Here is a 20133-nt window from a genome sequence, read left to right as displayed (position 1 = left end):
CCATGTTGGATTGCCACTGTGGCTTTTCCCCAATAAGATATTCCAACTAGAAAGTTTAAAACTCAGCAATGGGAATATTGAGTTTTATGCAGAATAAAAGCAAATTTTGAATGTAACATCTCCAAAGAACTTCCTCTCCTTCAGTCTGATTAGCAGCCTAATAGCTTCCTCTGTCTCCCTCAGTCTGATCAGTACACCAAAATCCTCTCCAAAGCGCCTCCTCTCCAAGTGCGCTTCCTCTCCAAGTTCTCTTCTTTCTACCAGTAGAACGAAACGCAACCCAAACCCAAACCTAACCCTCACTTGCAACTCTCACCATAACCCTCACTTGCAACTCTCACCATAACCCTCATTTGCAACTCTCACCATAAAGCTTAGAAATCAAAGTTAAAGGATTAGAACTGCATTAAGGTAATTTCTAAAATCTGAGTTCAATTTTTTCTAGGTTTTCAATTTGGGTGTGAGTTGTTGTTGTTGTTAACCATAATTTATTTTGTGTTTAATCGTAGTTTTTGATGTGGGTTTTAGATAAGCTTGTTGTTGTTGTTTTTCACAGGAAGATTTACCTATGAAAAAAAGTGGAACATTTGATAAGTGGAGCAATTCAAGTAGGATTGTTTCTATAGATTGTGGGCTTTGGTTTAGCTATTAATAAGGAGGCTATGGTGTCAGATTACACTGAGTTGATAAATGAAGCAATTCATTGGAATCCTACATTTATGAGATTTGCTCATGATTAGGAGCCAAATTAAAAGCAATCACTCTCCTAAACTCACTTGTAACCAATCATGAACAAATCTCAGTGTAATATGACACCAAGAAAGATCGTTTTAGCTTTTATCTGTTTGGTGCTCAAGTTCACTGGTTCAATATGTATCTTTTTCATACTCCAGTGTCAAATTTTTCCTTGTGTTAGCTTATCATAATGATTATAAGGATAAGGATCATGTCCAAAAATGTATTTGCATTTGCTTTGTATGTACAACTTTGATAATCTAATTTTAAAAAGGACTCTTGGTCAATGAGACTATTTATGAAAAATGCAGTGATTGGAGCAATCTTAGATTTGGAAGACAAAATGTCCTAGAATGTTCAGTGAGACCATTCTCATAGTTTGATAGCCTTTGATTGAAGGATTGCTGCTTGTGTTGGGTCTATTGGTTTAGCTTTAGTAATTTGACTATAGTGAGATAACAATTTTGTGAAATGTAGCTAAATTTGGCAATTGCAAAATAACTAAAAACTATAAGGAGAGATGCATAAAAACCATCAAAGTCCAGGGTAACTTCCCTTCCATAGAATTCATGTGTGCTTACTCTAAGCATCTCTATGTCTTTCTCTTATGCAGAGCATGTCAACAGGAAGGGGCTAAGTAGGCCTGTTGCCATATTCTTTCTGTTTGAATGATTATAGTCCATGTGGTGGTGATTTGCTCTTTAAGATATTAGAATTCTGAAATTTTTTTGGAAATTTATTTATAAAAATAAGTTCATAGTTCTCTTTATTTTTTATTTTTAAAGTTTATGGGAAGACATTTGATATTTATTTCTATCCTTAGCTCCTTTGAATTCACCTAGGAATTTAGAAACTTATTATTTTGAAGAAACTTGGGTTGCAGTTAGTCTCAAAGGGCCGCAATCTCTTAAGATATTTCTATTTTGTTTAGGCCAAACACAGCTTGTGATCATAATTGGTAGTTAAGAGAAAAAAAAATAAAAATGCAAGAAAACCTTTGCATATTTGAGTAGGTGGAATCAAATTATTTTACAGGACATAATGATATAGATGTTAATGTGTGTGAAGCCTCATATACATAGTTGGCTCATGTCCTACTAGCTTAAGTTTTTGTGCCAATTTGTTCTCCAACATCAAGTAACGTTAGGTCTTTGTCCTTTGCATTTTATTCTCTTTTAAGATTATAATAGCAGTACATCCAAACTATGTTATATTAAGCGCTATTCTAATTTCTACCTCAGGGTAGGAACAAAAGCCTTAATACTTTAGTTGCACTTGTTCTTTTCTTGATTATGATATCGGAGACCACAAAAGATGCATGTGCGCTTCAGTTTAAATGCAATCACTCTCCTAAACTCACTTGTAACTAATCAAGAACAAATCTCATTTTAATCCCATTGATGTGAGATAAACTGCCATTTGTTCCAAAAATTTAAACTTTAAGCTTAAGGTTTATTAACATGATTGCATGCGTGTCATTTTGTGATAGTTAAGTGTCATTTTGTTAATGTTTGCTTGAGATCAATGATTTATTAACATGATTGCATGCGTGTCAGATATGCAGCCATTGTTAGACGTAGATCCTAGACCCAAGGATGCTACACAATTGAGGTGTCAGCAAGATCATCAATCCACTCCACTATGGGGGAGGCTTACTGCCGGTTAGGTACGTAGTTGTACTAAACTCCGGGCATTTGGAAATTGTATCTTTCTCTATATGTGGGGTTCTTTATTCATATTATTTGTAAATAGATGTTGATTATGTTTGGTCATTGTATGTTCATGTCTTTCATTTTCTCTTTTGATTTGGGCAAAACGTTATTCATCCTTGAAGCGAGGAAAAGAATTTTTGTACTTGGAGTTTTTAAACTACCTATACAATGTTTCATCCTTTAGGACAAAAATAGTTAAACTACCCATCAGTAAACTACCCATGTGGAAAATTATTTAATCCAAATTAAAATTTGCATAGGTTTAATTTAGCATGAATGAGCAGAGAGAAAATATAGTCGAAAACTTATGGTGGGTGAAATTGTCATTCTTCGTACAAGATGGTCGAAAACTTATGGTGGGAAACATTTCTTTATGTAAACAGAGTAGTGATTGTTTCTTGCATATTATTATTATGTAGTATTTTTATAGTTATTTCATGTGATTATCCTAACACAACACTTTTTCGTGTGTAGGTAGTGGTAGGCATGCTAAAGTGTCGACGCCAATCCTGTTCGTTACCCCAGGGTGGGCTAGACCCATGGATCACCCGTTACATAAATGAGGTGGATTTGGAAGGATTGTTTAAGGTTCCAGAATTGGAAGTTGATCATGTGTTGATCACAGCATTGGTCGAGTGTTGGCATCTGGAGACGCACACATTCCACTTACTTCATGGAGAGATGGGTATCACCTTACAAGATATTGAGGTGATGTTAGGGGTTCTTGTGGATGGGTTGCTTGTGATTAGGAAGACAAACTTGAAATGGAAGGACGTGTGCACTGAGTTACTAGATTATTAACCTTTAGACCCGATACCACATCCAAAATGAAAACAAGTCTATCCTTGCTGGGGCGAGGATAAGAGTCAACTGGCTTGAGGCATGGTTTGGGGGTCCCCTAGCTGCAGATGCTAGTGATGCTGTAGTGCAGCAACATGCCCACTATCACATACTGGTTTGGTTGGGGTCCGTACTGTTTATGGGCAAGTTGGCAGAACAGGTCTTGGTGATACCTCTACAGTTCTTGAACCTAATAAGTGATGCGAATAAGTATAGTTGGGGTAGTGCAGCATTAGCTTGGCTGTACAGGCACCTATGTAAGGCATCAGCCAAGAAGACAATGCAGACTGGAGGAGTAGTGATGTTGGTGTGGGTGTATTCGAGGTTCCCACAGATATGCCCTATTACGAGGCCACCACAACAGCCGGTACAGGCAGGTCCCCTCGCCAATAGGTACGTTTTTTTTTCCTATAATTGAGTTTAAGCATTTGTTAGTGAACATGCATACTGTAATGTTTCTAAGTTGCTAAAAATATGTATTACAAAATTCAAATATCAGACAAATTGAAAATAGAAAAACAGTTAGTCATTGTATTACTCTTGAACAGTTTATAATCTACTTTAGAATAGCCTTGCCACGTGTGTATAAATTCAATTAGCTGATATGTTAGTTAATTCAGTTAGTTTGTTAGCTTTTTTTTTTTTTTTTTTTTTTTTTTTTTTTTTGGATGAGTAGTTTGTTAGCTATTGGCTATTTGTTACTTTTTATAGTTAATTATCACCATGATTTGTTACTATAATAGCAAGAGTTTAAATGGCCTAGCCTTATAAACAGGTTTTTGATGATTTCTAATTGATTATGTAGTAGTTGGATATTAAACTCTGAGAGTTTTTCTCCATGAGTTTATTAGTCTTGCATTCTCCATTATACAACTTATTTCATCACTGTATGAATGCTGCATCACTTGGCAGTGCTCCTATTTTCTCATGATTTTAGATATTGTGAGAGACAATGCCCTCAGCCTCCTTTTTGAGGTGTTGGGCCAAACCCATGTGAATGGGTGGAGTCGTGTTATTGTTTCTCAAAATGGAGGTTCTACTGATTATATTTTCCCCTTTAGATTAAGGGTTTTACAATAGAGTCGCCACTTATTTAATTATTGGAAAAAATAAGAAAACCATAATTGAAAAATTCATTATTTTATTAATTTGAAATTGAATTTACATTGATCATAGGAAGTTAAATGACTTTGGTCCTAGATACAATCTAAGATAAAGTACGTAACTTTGTTTCTTAGTTACAATCTAAAAATTGAAAATTATAAGGATAAACATTTATCTATCAACCCTTGATCTAAGCTCGGAGGCTATGTTACAAAGTGGGAAGGTGTTAGGCACCCACATTGCCAGGTGAAATCGATCTTCTAGACTATGGTGGTCAATATTTATATCATATCATCCAATATGTTATCAATCAATTTGTATGTTGAATTTAATGTGTGTGCATGTGATAAACCCTAATTCAATTTATTAAGTATTGCATTTGGATTGAAAAATAAATTCTAGTGAATGTGTGTGGATTGTGATATCCTAGATTAAGGGATTTGAAAGAATTATGAAACAAACATCTTTTTTCATATTTTTGATATAGATTTAAGATCAAAACTAGTGTTATGCAAGAACATGTGATGAACAACCAAGAACATGTGAAAAACACATAAGAACATTTTAGAACATTTAAACATATTCAAGGGAATTTAATAATTACTATCATGCTTTAATCTTAAATTCTCATCATGGCAACATAAAAATAAGTTAGGGAAAGAGATTATACCTTCATGCAAGATCCATGCGGTGGATGAGGAGACTCTTAGTAGAGGTCCTAAGGGTGGAGGAAAAGACGAGCTAGGAGAGGGAGAGTGAGTCTCACTCAATACCTTGAGTCTTCAGAAGACCAAGATATGACAAGACTACTCGACCTTACTAGAACTCAAGAGAGAAGAAGAGAGGGGGTTTTTGTGTGCTTTGGAATGGAGGAGAGGGGGGGTTTATATAATAGTGGTGGAGAAAATATGAATGAAAGGTCATTTAATGAGGGTTGACAAACAATTATGAAACTAGACCTTACTTTAGCTTTTGGGGAAATCTGGTGCATTAAATGTAGAGATTGGTGGGAGTGAGGAGTAAGCAAAATTTGGTTTTCCCGCAGCTACTGTAACAACCTGTAGAGTCAACTTCAAAAAATAATATCTTACTCAATTCTGATCGGAATTGTCCGTTCTTGTGCTCAAATTGAAGCCTCAGATGTCTAGTTTCTGGGAAAATTAACATCATTCACATAGTCAAAATATTCTGAGAGATATCAAGGAAATGGTGAGCAGAGATCATTTGTTTGAAAATAATTTCAGCACAATTAACAATAATAAGTCCCAAATTAGTTCCCAATTAATATTAATAGACTCCAATCACTCCCATATCAAACTTAATTAGTTCTAAATTTACCGTAATTAAAAGATAATTTAAAAAATTACTCATTAAATAATTAATGTTTAACTATCTAATTAATTAGGTGTGTGCAACCTTACCATAAAATGTAGTCCTAACCAATCAAATTATGACATATTATTAATCTCAAATTGATTATAATTATGACTAGTCGATTTGATCATTACAACATCAAGATCATTTTGGTGAAATGAGATTAAGGATTTAGTGACTAGAACCAAGATGCATATTTCCAAGGCAAAATTACCCTTTTACCCTCCATGTGAGGTTAAATGTGGGTTGCAAAATGGGGTGTCAACAGATATTAAGGTCACATGAATAATAGCTTCACCTTAAAAATTTTCACTTATCGCAAAACAAAAATTCCCTAAAAAATGTCCAGTATATTCACTTAAGTATGATCGAGTATTGTATAGAAGCCAACTTTTACATAATCGAGTACTAAAACAAGGATACAAACCTAAATAGTTTCAAAATAGGGACATATTGCTGGAGTTTTTGCAAAAGACAGGCAAAAGCCCAATTTCCCCCTAGTATACCCCCCAGTTGCTATTTTAGCAACTGAGAACCCAAAAAAGTGTTCCAACCCGGTATGTAAATCTTAAAAGTTTTAGAACCTATGAACAGTAGGTACTTATATTTATAATCCACTGTTCATAAGTTTGTAAACAAAAATAGTATTAATTTATTCATTCTCTCTCTCTCTCTCTCTCTCTCTCTCTCTCTCTCTCTCTCTCTCTCTCTCTCTCTCTCTCTCTCTCTCTCTCTCTCTCTCTCTCTCTCTCTCTGTGCATTTCTCCCTTAAGTCTTTGAAACTCTCTTCTCTTTGAACTCTCTGCACTTCTCCCTTAGTCTCTCTCAATCTCCGAAACTCTCTTCTCTCATAACTCTACCTTGTGATCCTCACGATTTTAAGCAGTGGGATTTTGTGATGGCATAGATTGGAGTTTGGGTTAATGGTGGTTGTGGTTGGAGTTTGGTTCAGTCGGTGGTTGTGGTTGGAGTTTGGGTCAGTCGTTTGGTGGGGTTTGGATTGGTCATTTGAGGTTGTTGTTTGGGTGGTGTTTTGGTTGGATTTAGGTGGAATTTGGGTTAAATTTAGGTGGTGTTTGCTGGTTTTGGTGGTGCGTTTCGGTGATTGGTTGCTAGTTTTCAAAGTTTGGGTCGATGCTTGCTGGTTTTGGTGATTGCTTTGGAATTTGGATCGGTGCTTGCTAGTTTGGGTGATGGTTGTTTGGGTGGGTTTCAGATTGTTGTTTTGGTGGTGGCTAGGTGGTTGAGTTTTTTTTGTTGATGGTGGTGGTGGTGGGCTATGAGGATGGTGGTTGAGTTTTTTTTTTTTTTTTTTTTTTTGGTAAAATGTGTTTGATTTTAGGATGGGTATTGATTGTGGTGATGGTGGCAATTTTTTTGGGGGTAATTTTGGTGGTGAAGAATTGGTGTTTGTGGCTGAGTTTTGGTGGAATTTTGGGTGTGTGGGTTTGCAGGAGAAACAGAGAAAAAGGAAAGAGAGAGAGAAGAGAAGAGAGAGAGTTGAATTGTTTATATTATTTAATGTTGTAGTTTATATTATTTTAATAAGTTGTATCTAAAAATAGAAACTAGGATATTTGATGAGTTATAAAATGAGATGGTAAAATAGATAAAATATATTTTTAGGGTATAAAGTAAAACCTTTTTTGCATTTTTGGATGCTAATGCTCTTACCTGATGGATCCCTGCTTCTAACGCAAACTCAACTGCTCTCTTTGCAGAGTTAAGGACACTATTGTGTAATTCACATCTTGGAACTTTAGTCAATCTCATAATTTTTCCTTGAAAAAGAGAAAAAAAGAAAATGAAAGAAAGACGAGCATCTACTTTGTGTGTCATGTAGGCCTAATGTAGGCCACCAGATTTTATGTTAATTATTATATATTTTGTTAAGATTTTTAAGTCTTGATTAATTTCATGACAAAGTTATTGTAATTTTTGGGTTTTGATATTATAATGTAAACAGTGGTAATGAAGGCTGAAACCTGAAAGGTTGAAGCTTCTGTTCATTGTGCAAGAAGACAAACTCAGTTGTGTGAAATTGATGGCACGATCTTGCAAGATCAAACAAAAACTCTCGATCAATTGAACTATATTATGAAAATTCCGAGATTTTCTTCAAGAGTTAGTTGTGTAATCACCTCTACCCCAAATCCTACCTATATAATACCCTTACTTCAACCTTAATTTCTTGAGAGGAAGACCACTGTTGAAAACATAATTTTTTAAATCTGACCGGATTAGACAATTTAGTTCGATTGCATTAAATAGGAACTAACAATCGGGCTGGTTTTTAAAATCTTGAAATGGGAATTCTAAATATTGTGAACTGTCAGTTAAACCTTTGAACCTCTGAACTATTTGTAGTTAGACAAAGTTAAGGAAGAGTTTTTTTTTTTTTTTAATTGCAAAAATCCAAAATTGACCCTCTAACTTTCAACTTTTTTTCATTTCAGTCCTCTAATTTTCAGTTTTATCATTTCAATTCTCTAACTTTTAATTGTTGTCAATTCGGTACTCCGTTAAACCCCCGTTATGCCCTACTGTTAATTGAGCCAAAACGACGTCATTTTTGGCTTTTTTTTTTTTTTTTTAAAATAAATTTTGAAATTAAAAGAAAATTAAAAAAAGAAAAAAACTAATGAGTGGATGACAACGTAGCTGAAGGGTAGCAACTAGTGAGTGGACGATGTTATCGTTGTTGCTGATTTGCTGTTATCAATGGAGCTCTTCTGCTCGCAAGACCCAACCTCCAAGATAATACCTTTACCAAATCATCACACTCGTACCCACATATTCCCTCGGATTAATCCAAGAGTGACTAGTCCTGGTGGTCGACGGCTTAGCAACTGCCGTAGTAGGTGGTTGGTGAGAGCAGAGGTAGCGGTTGCGATGACACTGGTGGAGCAGACTGGAGGTAAGATGGTGGTGGAGCTAGTAGGAGCTTTCAACGAGCTGACAGAGAGGACAAAGAAAGTACAGTTGAGCAGCTCCTCTAACATACTGTTCAAGTCTCTCAAGCTCTCTCTCCCAATCTTCCACACCTTGCCTCTCGCTCTTAATGGCCGCTCTTCTGTCTCCAAGGCTCTATCTCTAGCTCTTCTTCTAGCTGACCTTCAAGTACAGTTGCACATTTTGCCCATTTAGCTCTTCTAAATGATTTTTTTTTTTCCCGAATTTTATTAAAAAGAGAGAGCTAAAACAACGTCGTTTTGGTTCAATTAATGGTAGGACATAACTGGAGTTTAACGGAGTACCGAATTGACAACAATTGAAAGTTAGAGGATTGAAATGACAAAACTAAAAGTTAAAATACTAAAATGAAAAATGCTGAAAGTTAGAGAGTCAGTTTTAGATTTTTGCATTTTTTTATTGGAAAAAGTTTTAAAAAGGGGCTTGCAAGGGATGAAACCCTAAACCTCTAGCCCCAAAAGTCTTATTGGAGATTTTTAAACAATTTGGATATATCTATGGCCTTTTAACGTGTCATACCTTCTTATTAGTATTTTTTAAAACACTTAATATATCTTTGATTTCTAAGGGTTATTGGATATATATATATATATATATATATATATAATTAGCAATATTCTCTGAACGAAACATTGTTAGCATACACAAGACATTAATGTTCCCTTCTAGTAGGCTTAAAGAAATGGTCCCCTAAACATTACTTCTTTTTAGTTTTTTTATTTTTTTTATTTAAAAAAAAAAAAAAAAAACTTACAGTGGCATATATCCAAAATGACCTAATTCTTAGATACACAACACAGATTTTAAACCTCTTTAACTCACACTTATTTTTCAATGTGGGATTAACCCACTGTTTTTTTCTTTTGAGAATACTAAGTATTTTTAATACACACAAGAGAAGGGGAGAGAAGGTTTTTTTAAAAGAAACTTACAGTGATGTATATCCAAAAGAGTCTAACTTTTGGATACATAGCACATTACTTAAAAAAATGGTATTTTGCCTATGCTTTTGAATAAGCTTGTATTTCTGTCAAAAGGTTACTCAAGTCAAATCATAGGTCAGAAGAAATCATTTTCAAAAATACAATTTACAAGCAATATATTTTTCTCGTTAGACTCTTCTTCTTTTTTTATTTTTTATTATTATTTTTTTTGAGATGAAACAATAGTAGACTTTATACATACAAAAACATGCTATACAATGGGGATGAGAAAAGAGAGGTATTCTTCTAACCAAACAATGACCTCTCTTTCTATTTTGCAACACTAGCCAAAGCTAGAGCAGCACGATTACATCGTAAATGTGTACTATTAAAAAAAAGAAATAAATAAAATCAAAACTATCTCTAATCAGTGTGATGTATTCAAAGATCCAAGCAATCTCAAGAGAGAAAAGTCTATTAGAATTCAAAAGATTAATAAGTTCAGCAAAATTACTTTCCACCGTAACTATAGAGAAGCAGGTACTTTGACAGAATAGCAAAGCTCTCCTCATTACTGAAGCAGCTGTGCAAAGAGGGTTCAATTTCTTCTCTTCCCGAATGCATGAGGTAGCTAACACTTCTCCTCAATGATTCCGAATGAGCAAACCAAAACCCACAGTTGAAGATTTCTTTGACTGTGTAATCTTTAGACCTAACCTTCTTACTTTTATTCTTTGCTTAGTAACAGGAGTGAGCAATGGACCCGGCCCACCCGAAAACCCGACCCGAGAGGTTTTGGACAGGTCTGAGGATATTTGGGTTGGGTTTCAGGTCTTATTTTCGGGTTCGGGTTGGTATCGGGTCGGGCATCGGGTCATATAAAAACAGTAGTCTAAACCCGATTTTTTCTTTTGAAAAAAACCCTACTCTCTATCTCTCTCTGCCTCCCTCAACTCTTCGCCTCCCTCAAGCCTTAGCTACCTCCCTCAGCTCTTCGTCTCTATGTAAGTCGAATATATTGCGTTGTGTACAAACTGTAAATAGAGTTGAAATTCTTTGTGGGTCTTTGAATTGATTATCAAAATCAGTCCAGTTAGATTTATCATACTCTGTGTGTTTGCTCTTTGATTGGTTTCTGAGAAAATTGTGGAAGAAAAAAAGGAACTTAAAATTTGGGTTTTCATATTTTTCTCACATTTGGGGTGTTGCTAGTGGTGTTATTTTTCGTGGGTTGAACTCAAAATTTAAACTTTTTTGGTTCATTCCCCACATTTTCTCGGCAACCAAACATAGGATTGGTGGATATTCACTCCTAGTTTCTTGTTAATTTAGTTGGATTTTTAATACTTTCAGATTTTGGGCTTTTTTTCTATGTGAATATCCTGTTTAGGTTTGATTTTCTTGCGTTTTGTGATGTGGGTTTGGCTTGAATTGTTTTTTTAAGGACCTATTTCGATTTTTTTTTTTAATTTTTTTTCCAGGTTTTTAACTAAAGAGCTGTGCTCCTCTGCCTCTCTCACTGAGTTCTCTCTACATGTGTAACAATGTAAGTCATCCACTCATCCTTTTTTTTTTTTTTTTTTCGTTTCCCTTGTCTTAGTCTCTGATTTTGGGAGTTCTTACATCTTTTAGGAACAATCCTTTTCATATTGATGAAAAAGAACTACTTTGGATCTAATGGGTTGGTGGGGTTTTGTGTTTTCTATGATGTTATGTTGTTTTATTGTGTTATTTTTCTTAGCATTGTCTAATTTTCGGTGTATATGTGTTTATAATCAATGGGGGGTTTTTGTATGTTGTCGACAATATGAGAATGTGGAAAAGAATATAGAAAGCAGAGCTGGGTTCTTTTTTGCACTGAAAAGGAAGAAAATGAAACTATAAATTAAGAAAATGAAAAGGAAGTATTTGTAGTTGCATTCAAGTCTATGTTATTGATCCAACACAGAACAATAATAGGTAAAACAATGATAGCCATTTTTGTTTGCTTGATTGTCTGACTTAGCATTGGTGTCATCGTTTTTGGTTGCATAACTCTCTTGAAGACCAGTTTTCTTTTTTCAAAAGTAATACCTTCTATTCTTTGATTTTGAGCTTGTTTTAAATAATCAAGTATGATCATATCTACCTACATATAAGAGAAACTCTATATATAGTTATTTTATCATCATGCCAGTGTTGTTGTGAAGCTCATGCATTTAATATAGTAGGTCGGTTGTGTCTTAGCCTCTAATTAGGTCTTATTATGCATAGATGCTTAGTGTATATAGTATAGACTATGACATTAATTGTTGTTGTTTCTTTGATTAAAGGTGTTAGTACCAATTATAGTTAGGAAACAATAGGCCATCGTCTTTTTGGAAATGAGTTTGGAGCTAATGCCTTGAGATTTATGATTGGTTTGTTTTCTTAAAATCCTATTGTATTTTTATTTTATTCAAAAGAAAAGAGAAACATCTCAACACCCAAGCCTATTGTAAGTGTATGTGTGTTGATTTAAATATTGGAAATTAAACTTTTTAGTCAGCTTCAAAAGCCTCGCTAAAATACCTTTTTATTATTTTTTTTTTTTCTACTAAAATTTTATGGGCAACACAGGATTTCCTTTTTATACTAGTGGTTTTGGTTCTTTTAGTATAGATGATGATACACTTACTAATGTAACAGTAGTGTTTGAATATTTTCTTGTTGTTTCAATATTAAGTTGCATAGACTAATAGATTACTAATGTCTCTGTTGCTCATCTTTCTTATTTTGTGTTGTAGCCTCTCAATAGATCAGGAAATGGAGAATCTTGAATTCTTGAACAGTAATAATTTTTAATGATTGATTTGTTTTGTGTGGTAATAGGTCATGGATTCAATGGAGCCTACACAACCTAATGTTGCCACTGCAAGACCAACTATGAGACCTCCTTGTCCACCACAGGTGATATCTTCTTCTAATCCTAATAAGAGAAAATCACCATCAACGGCTTGGGACCACTTTGAGAAGTTTATAGATGAGGAAGGTAGAACTAAGACAAGATGTATATATTGTAGCAAGGAGTACATGGCTGATAGCAAAATTTATGGGACATCTAATTTAAAAAACCATACACCCATTTGTCCTGAATATCTTTATAATGAATTGCATGATGGACAAGACCCATTGTCCAAGGATGTAGAGGAGGGAAATCTAGTGCCTGGGACTTTTACAAATGTTGTGGGTAGAAAAGTTCTTGCTGAAATGATCATATTGGATGAGCTTCCATTTAGGTTTGTAGAGAATCAAGGATTTAGAAGGTTTTGTAATGTCTTCCAACCTAATTTTAATATCCCATCTTGCTTCACGGTAGCTAAAGATGTGAGTCGGATTTATTTTGAAGAGAAGGATAAGTTGAGAAATGCCTTGAGAGGCCGTAGGCTTTGCCTTACCACTGACACATAGACTTCAATACAAAATTTTAATTACATGTGTCTTACTTGTCAATTTATAGATGATGATTGGAAGCTACATAAAAGAATTTTGAATTTTTGTATTGTCGATAACCATAAGGGAAAAACCATTGGCAAAATGGTTGAATCTTGTTTAGAAGAGTGGAATATTGAGGGGATTTTCACCTTGACAGTGGATAATGCTTCCTCAAATGACGTAGCCATTAGTTACTTGAAAGAAGCTACTAATAGGTGGAAAGGTATTGTTTTGGGGAATGAATTTGATCATGTGAGGTGTTGTGCTCACATCCTGAATCTTATTGTGACCGATGGCTTAAAACATCATAATAAGTCACTTGATAGGGTGCGTCATGTGGTTAGATATGTGAAAGCTTCTCCAAATAGGTTACAAACCTTCAAGAAGTGTGGAGAAAATGAAAATAGAGTCAAAGGCTATTCTATGTTTGGATGTGGCCAGTAGATGGAACTCCACCTATAAAATGTTGGAAAATGCTGAAAGTTTGAACATGCATTCAAGCAGATGGAATATGAAGATCTTGATTATATTCTACACTTTTAGGATGGGGACTATGATAGGAGACCTCCAAATGAGGATGATTGGGAGACTTGTAGAAAATTTGTTAAGTTTTTGAAACTTTTTTATAATGCCACAAAGAGGTTTTTGGGTTCCTTGTTTGTGACATCAAATGCTTTCTTTGATGAGATATATATGATTAAAAGAAAGATAGATCTCTTTTCTAGGAGTGAGGACCATTTGTTGTACTCAATGGCAAAAATAATGAAAGAGAAGTTTGATAAGTATTGGAGGAGCGGGGAGGATTCATCAAAGAAGGGAAATGTGCTTTTATATGTTACTGTGGTTCTTGATTCTCGAAAGAAGTTGGATTATTTGAATTATTGTTTATCAAATTTGTATGGGGAGAATGTTGCTAAGGTTATCACCGACCTTGTGGAAAGTGTATTGAAACAATTGTATGAGCATTATAATTCAACTCATTCATCATATGTGTCTATACAAAGTGCGAGTGAGATATCAAGGATGGAAGGTGTTGGTGTTGATGTTGTTGTTGATGATGATGATGATCTAGACAGATTTATTTCCTCCCAATACAAGGCTTTTAGGCAAGGAAAACAACTTGTTGGGTGTGTAGATGAGGTTGCAAAATACTTGATGGAGAATATTGAAGGGGAAAATGAAAAAACCTTTAATATACTGGCATGGTGGAAGTATAATACTAATAAGTATAGTATACTATCTCGATTGGCACAAGATGTGTTGGCTGTACCTGTTTCTACTATGGCTTCTGAGTCGGCATTTAGTACGGGAGGACGTATACTAGACCCATTCTGTAGTTCACTTGCCCCTGAGATGGTACAATCTCTCATATGTACTCAAAATTGGCTTCAATCTTCAGTGCAAATTTCGCTTCGACAAGCCATGGATGATGTTGAGCTATTTGAAGATTATGAAAAATGTAATATTCTTAAAATTTATTAACTTGTGCTTTAACTGAAATTTAATATATCTTGTTAGTGCAATAAATGGAATTTAATATATATTGTTATTCTAAAATGTTTTGAAGCTTTTTGGAAGCGAAGTTAGCTTCACCTTCAGCAGCATCACTTTCACCATCAAGCACTGTTACAAATCTTGACTGATCTGTCTACATAAATTGGTGAGTTTTTTTTGGATTCTGTTTGTGTTAGGATTAGTATGATATTAGATTATCTCAGTGAGTATTGTTTTTCTTGATCTGGTTGGTTGTTCTGATCTTAGTTATGTTGAATGGGATATGAGTATATCTCAGAAATTTGACTTCTATTAAATGACTTGTTTATTATTGATTTTTCCCCCTTGGTGCCTTAGGTGGAAAATATTGGAGCAACTTTCACTTGGAGCTTGGAAATGGAAGCTCTTTTGTAATTACTTTAGCTTGTAATTCTGATGTTCAATGATCTAGAGATATCTTAGCAAATTTTTCATTCTTTAATTTAGGTGATGCGATTTGCACATTAATTGTTTGGTCAAAAGTTGAGTTAATGAAGTTGTACATAGAGTTTTTCAATGCTTTATCTGGGATTTGTTGGGTATTGGATCTTATAAACAGTAAAAACAAGTCTGACTAGTTCTTTCTTTGGTGGGAGTGCTATTGTTGGTTTTGTTGAAAGTTGCATATGTGAGAATATTGGGAACTATTGAGGATTTGACTTAACACTATTGAGGAATGTGTTAAGTCACATTGCAATTTCCTTGATGGGTAATTGGAGATGGACCATGCAATTTTGTGTTTTTATTGTGTATATTCATTTAATAGTCATAAATGTGGCTTGCTAAGGAGATTTTAGCTTTTATTTTCTACTGTTAATAGCAGATTCAAATAGTTAAATAGTATGATTTTTTTTTTAAAATGATTTGATATTGGATTTTTTCTTTTAATGAGAGATTATTATTGCAAAAAAGAATATAGTAACATTTAGTATAAAGGCTCATGGAAAAAAAGCAGTAGGAAAAAAAAAAAAAAAAAAGTCCAACCCGAGACCTGACCTAAGACCTAGAAACCGACCCGATTTCAGACCTGATTTTTCGAGTCGGGTCGGGTTTCAGGTAGCCAAACCCGATTTCTATCGGGTCGGGTTTAGGATCGAGATCAGTCCTACTTAGTAATATTAAAGGATTTCTAGAATTATTAATTATTAAATAATTATATTATTTATTAGAGCGAATCACACCAACCTCTTTTAAGGTTTCATAAAATGACACTCCTTCCAAATGTTTCAAAAAATGACACTCTCACCCTTGTGATTTTATAAATGCAATAGATAAGTCCATCCCCTCTTTTATATACGTTCTTATCTAATGGAATATATTTCGTTAAGAAATTAATGATTTGAGAGGGGATAGATTTATCTATTTCACTAATATAATTTTAAAGATTGGAGAGTGTTATTTCTTGAAACGTTTATGGAGTATCATTTCATAAAATCTGAACCGAGATAGATGTAATTTGCCTTGTTTATGGACTACCTGTCATAAAAAGAAGTTGGACAGTGATTGTTTCACATCCAACAGTATCCATATTTCACTGTCTACCAAAACATTTTGTGAAATTATCCTAATTTATAAAATATTAGTTATTATTGTAATGACAATTGCTAGGCTTTGGTACCCTCTCTTTATCGTCTTCCAAATTGAAGCCTATATACGTTGTCTCTTAATAATATATAGATTTGTAAGAATCATCCTTATTTTGTTGTGGCGAAGGAAAGGGTTCGATCTTGTAATCTTAAGGTGAAGGTGTTTAAAAAAAAAAAGTGAGGGTTCTGAGAATTAATTCTTTATCATTAATGAAATCAAACCTTATGACTGACCAATTAAAAAATTGGACAAATTCTATGATGTTGAGAATTAAGAAACCAATCACCGTATGCCAATATTGTACACGGTGTGAAATTGGAAAACGATTCTACTTTATTCAGTATCTCTGTATTTCACTTTTTCATTACAAAATCAAGGAATATCGTACAAAACTCCGTAAACAGTTCAATGAATTGAAGGTGTATATATATATTCAGGGGAAAAAAAAGGTTCCTCTACTTGGCACATACCATGTTCGACCACGTAGAGAGATCAGATGATGTCGCCAGGAGCAAATTATAACCATATCAAACTCAAAAGAAATTAACAAGAAAGAGCACAAGACAAAAAAGAAAAGAAAAAAAAACCAGAATCAGATTCCCCCCGTGTCTCTTTCTTTCTTTCTCTCCCTCTCTCTCTACTTGATTTGCACCCACATTGCCTTACTTGGAACCCCACGATAAACCACAAAGATCAGATAGTACCCAGAAGGAGCAACCTCACGTGTAGGCGGTGCCACTACGTTAACTTGGTAAACAGTAGGGAAAACCTTACGCACATCAACTTTACCAAGAAAAAGCAGTCTTTGATTCATAGAGTACCCGTGCGTTGTAAATGGTGGTGCATACATGCTCACCTTCACATCTCTCTTATCCACGAATGACTCACCAAGCCTAAACTGCACCATGAAGTTTTTTTCGTAAGTTAGAGTGGTCTCCGATGCCTCCTCTATGATTATTGGCCTGTGTATAGCTAATGCTGGGTCCAAATAAGGCGGTGAAAACTTCTCTATCCTCATCTCTGTAGGATACTTGGCCGTGAAGTTATACCCTGGATTAGGGTTACTACCTCCTACTAAAACTTTCCCATCAGGAAGTAATGCAACCGCAGAATGATACATTCGTGGAATTATAGTGGGATTAAGCACCTTAAACCTTTGGTTCATAGGCTTATAAGGACTATAAAGTATCGGATTCAAGTTCGGGTCTTCGGCCGAGTACCATGCTGATGTACCTTGCTTGGCGCCGTTGAGAATCAAGAGGTCTCCATTCGGAAGATTCAGCATATCCCCCATGACACGCGGTGTAGGCATCGTTTCCTTCTTCCATTGAGCGTTAGGTTTTGTGATTTGAAGCCTGTTGCAATCTTGTAATGCCGGTATGAAGATTGAGTTTTGGGCTAAAGTATAGGCCTGTGGCTTCGCCCCACCGCAAATAATGACCTCAACTGCGATGGTCGCGGCATTCTTGACGTAGAGTTTTATAGGAAGGAGAGCCGACATCGCTGATGCTGGGTAGTTGCGGGAGCCGCCTTCCAAGATTGGGAACTCTTTGATGATCTTGTTGGTCTTAGGGTTGAGGAGAACTGAGCGGTTGTTTGCGAAGATGAAGACGTTGCCATCGGAGGAGAGGTGGACGAAAGGGTACAAGTTGTTCTCTTCTATATCAGTGGTTTGGTAGAGGAATGGAAACTTGATGGATTCGGCATTGGATTTGCCTTCTGGTGGAACGTATTCGTAGCTGAATGACTTGCGGCCACCCACCAAAAAGAAACCACCATCGGCTAGGGTTATTTGTGTTGCATACCTTAATTAGGAGACAAGGTACCAAAGAATAGATAAGTAATAAATAGAAGAGTTTGATTCTAATAAAATATTATATTATATTATTTTAGTTTTAAGAAGTGAAGTGTTAGGATATTTTAAGAAAAAAAAAAAATATATATATATATATATATATATATATATAGAGGAGAGTTCAAATTCCCCTTTACTCCACTTCTTGTAACAATTTAATTGGAGTAATGTTAGAGATACAAAATTTTTTATTAAATTTTGTACAAATTGTTAATTTGTTAATTTGATGAGTGTTATTGTAAATGAAAAAGTGATGTTAATAGTAGATCTATGTGAAAACCAATAATAAATTGACCATATTAACAGTTTGTAAAAATATTGTAAAATAGTTTGTACTTGTAGCATTACTTTTTAGAATCCGTTTGAGAACAACTTATTTAACTGAAATTGAAAATTTTTTGTTGAAAGTATTATAAATAAAGATAAAAGGTAACTGAAATAGTACAGTAAATTCCATAAATAGTACCAAAAAGTGCAATGAGACCCATTAATAATATAAAAAATAAGCTAAAATAGTAAAAAAAGCTGGTTTTTTAAACTAATGTCAAATACATACTTGATTGTAAATTTATTTTTTCTAGAGTTAGATTTATCTTCACTAAGGATGGTTAAAGATGGTATTTGCAAAAGGCATTCTTATATATATGTATATCCTAATTTGGATCAAGAACTGAATAAATCACATGCACATACATACCATCTTGCGTCTGCCAGTGTATATTGGAATTCTTTCCAATCGCAGTCCTCACATGTATCCATGTATCTAACAGTTCTTGTTCCGTCTTTCCATCCACCAGTGCTAATCAAGATACCATCGGCAGTGAGGCCTCCTGATGAGCACCATGGGTCAAACACCATCTGCACCAAGTTAAGTAAAGCTCATCAGACCATAATTAAGAAAATTAAGGACCAAGATTATAAGCAAAATTAATTAATTCACATTTCAAGAAAATACGAACCTTGAGTGGTCTCTTATAGCCCGTGTTATAATCAAATTCCACACCGTGAGACCAACAATCCTCTTTGTCTCTTTTCTTGTCATCCTTGTAGGGAATGCATTCTCCGTTGGGCAATTTAAGAGTTGACATGCGAAATGCTGTGGCATCGAACATTATGATCTTGTTGTTAGGAAGTAAATTAACGTGCATGGCATTGGCGCCAGAGTCCGCGGAAAGCAGCATCCACAACCCTTTATAGTCTGTCTCAAAAGGAGGATTTGCCCCCTGATCAGCTTTATCAGTTTCACCACCAATACCAATGGATCCAAGTATAGGGATTGTGATACCAGGAAGCTTGAGCCCTGGATTTTTATCTTGGTCATCATTAGATCCCCTAAACGGATTTGGGAGCCAAAATTGTGAATGCACGGTAACTAGCAAGAGAGGGAAAACAATGAGAGTTCTAAGCAAGGCCGCCATTGAAGAAATGCCTTCAATGGGTGCCTTACGGCGTTTAAAACCACAATGTTTTTTTCCTTTTTCTTTTGCTTCTATTTGTTTTCGATCCCTTCTTTCCCTCTCCATCTCTCTTTGGAATTTAAGGTTGCAATGAGTCAGTTATAGTTTACTAAAATAGTTTTTGGTTGCTCCTTGTTTAGAGGAAACTTTCGTAATAGTTTGTTAGAATTTAATATGAGCCAGGGAATGATAGAATTTCAGTTTCCATATGCGGAACTAAAACTGTACAACCAATACATTAACAAAAACCCCCGTCTCCGCTATCTCTTAACCATTTAAAATTTTTTATTATTTGCTTCATATATATACTACTAGATTTGGACCTATGGTGACCACTCTATATATACTCTTCTTTGATGTAGGTGGTTTTCGATTCCGTTTCTCTTATTTGACAAAAATATAATTAACAGATTATGTTTATAACCGTTGTAATGATATGTTATGGTTGATGTACAATAAAACATATGCCCGTAGTAAGACTAGGTAAAAGTAATGTTAACTTAATACCTCAGCAAGTTAGAAACATTTTCTACATTTCTTTTTTAGATGTTATAAACATATTTAATCTTAGAATGTAACCCAACAAT

General features: G+C 34.8%; 1 protein-coding gene across 1 annotated transcript; it reads right to left on the bottom strand.

Annotated features, from left to right (window-relative positions):
• Positions 1-16575: 16575 nt before the first annotated feature.
• LOC115978169 (aldehyde oxidase GLOX1-like) lies at positions 16576-19526 on the bottom strand. Its single transcript, XM_031100193.1, has 3 exons — positions 19049-19526; positions 18787-18947; positions 16576-18039 (listed from the first exon to the last, which is right to left on the bottom strand). The coding sequence occupies exons 1-3, from the start codon at positions 19505-19507 to the stop codon at positions 16872-16874; spliced, it is 1788 nt and encodes a 595-aa protein (XP_030956053.1). The 5' UTR covers positions 19508-19526; the 3' UTR covers positions 16576-16871.
• Positions 19527-20133: the final 607 nt, after the last annotated feature.

The sequence above is a fragment of the Quercus lobata genome, chromosome 2, assembly GCF_001633185.2.
Source record: "Quercus lobata isolate SW786 chromosome 2, ValleyOak3.0 Primary Assembly, whole genome shotgun sequence".
In the NCBI taxonomy this organism is placed as follows: domain Eukaryota; kingdom Viridiplantae; phylum Streptophyta; class Magnoliopsida; order Fagales; family Fagaceae; genus Quercus; species Quercus lobata.
Note: the sequence above shows the minus strand (reverse complement) of the source record. Positions and strands in the feature narration are given on the sequence as shown.

What these genes read in the sequence shown, in the direction of transcription:
- LOC115978169 (XM_031100193.1), bottom strand. Translation starts at nt 19,507, where the DNA reads ATGGCGGCCTTGCTTAGAACTCTCATTGTTTTCCCTCTCTTGCTAGTT. An exon ending in GCTATAAGAGACCACTCAAG is followed by an intron (nt 18,948 to 19,048) that starts GTTCGTATTTTC and finishes AACTTGGTGCAG; the next exon opens with ATGGTGTTTGACCCATGGTG. An exon ending in ACACTGGCAGACGCAAGATG is followed by an intron (nt 18,040 to 18,786) that starts GTATGTATGTGC and finishes CTCCTAATTAAG; the next exon opens with GTATGCAACACAAATAACCC.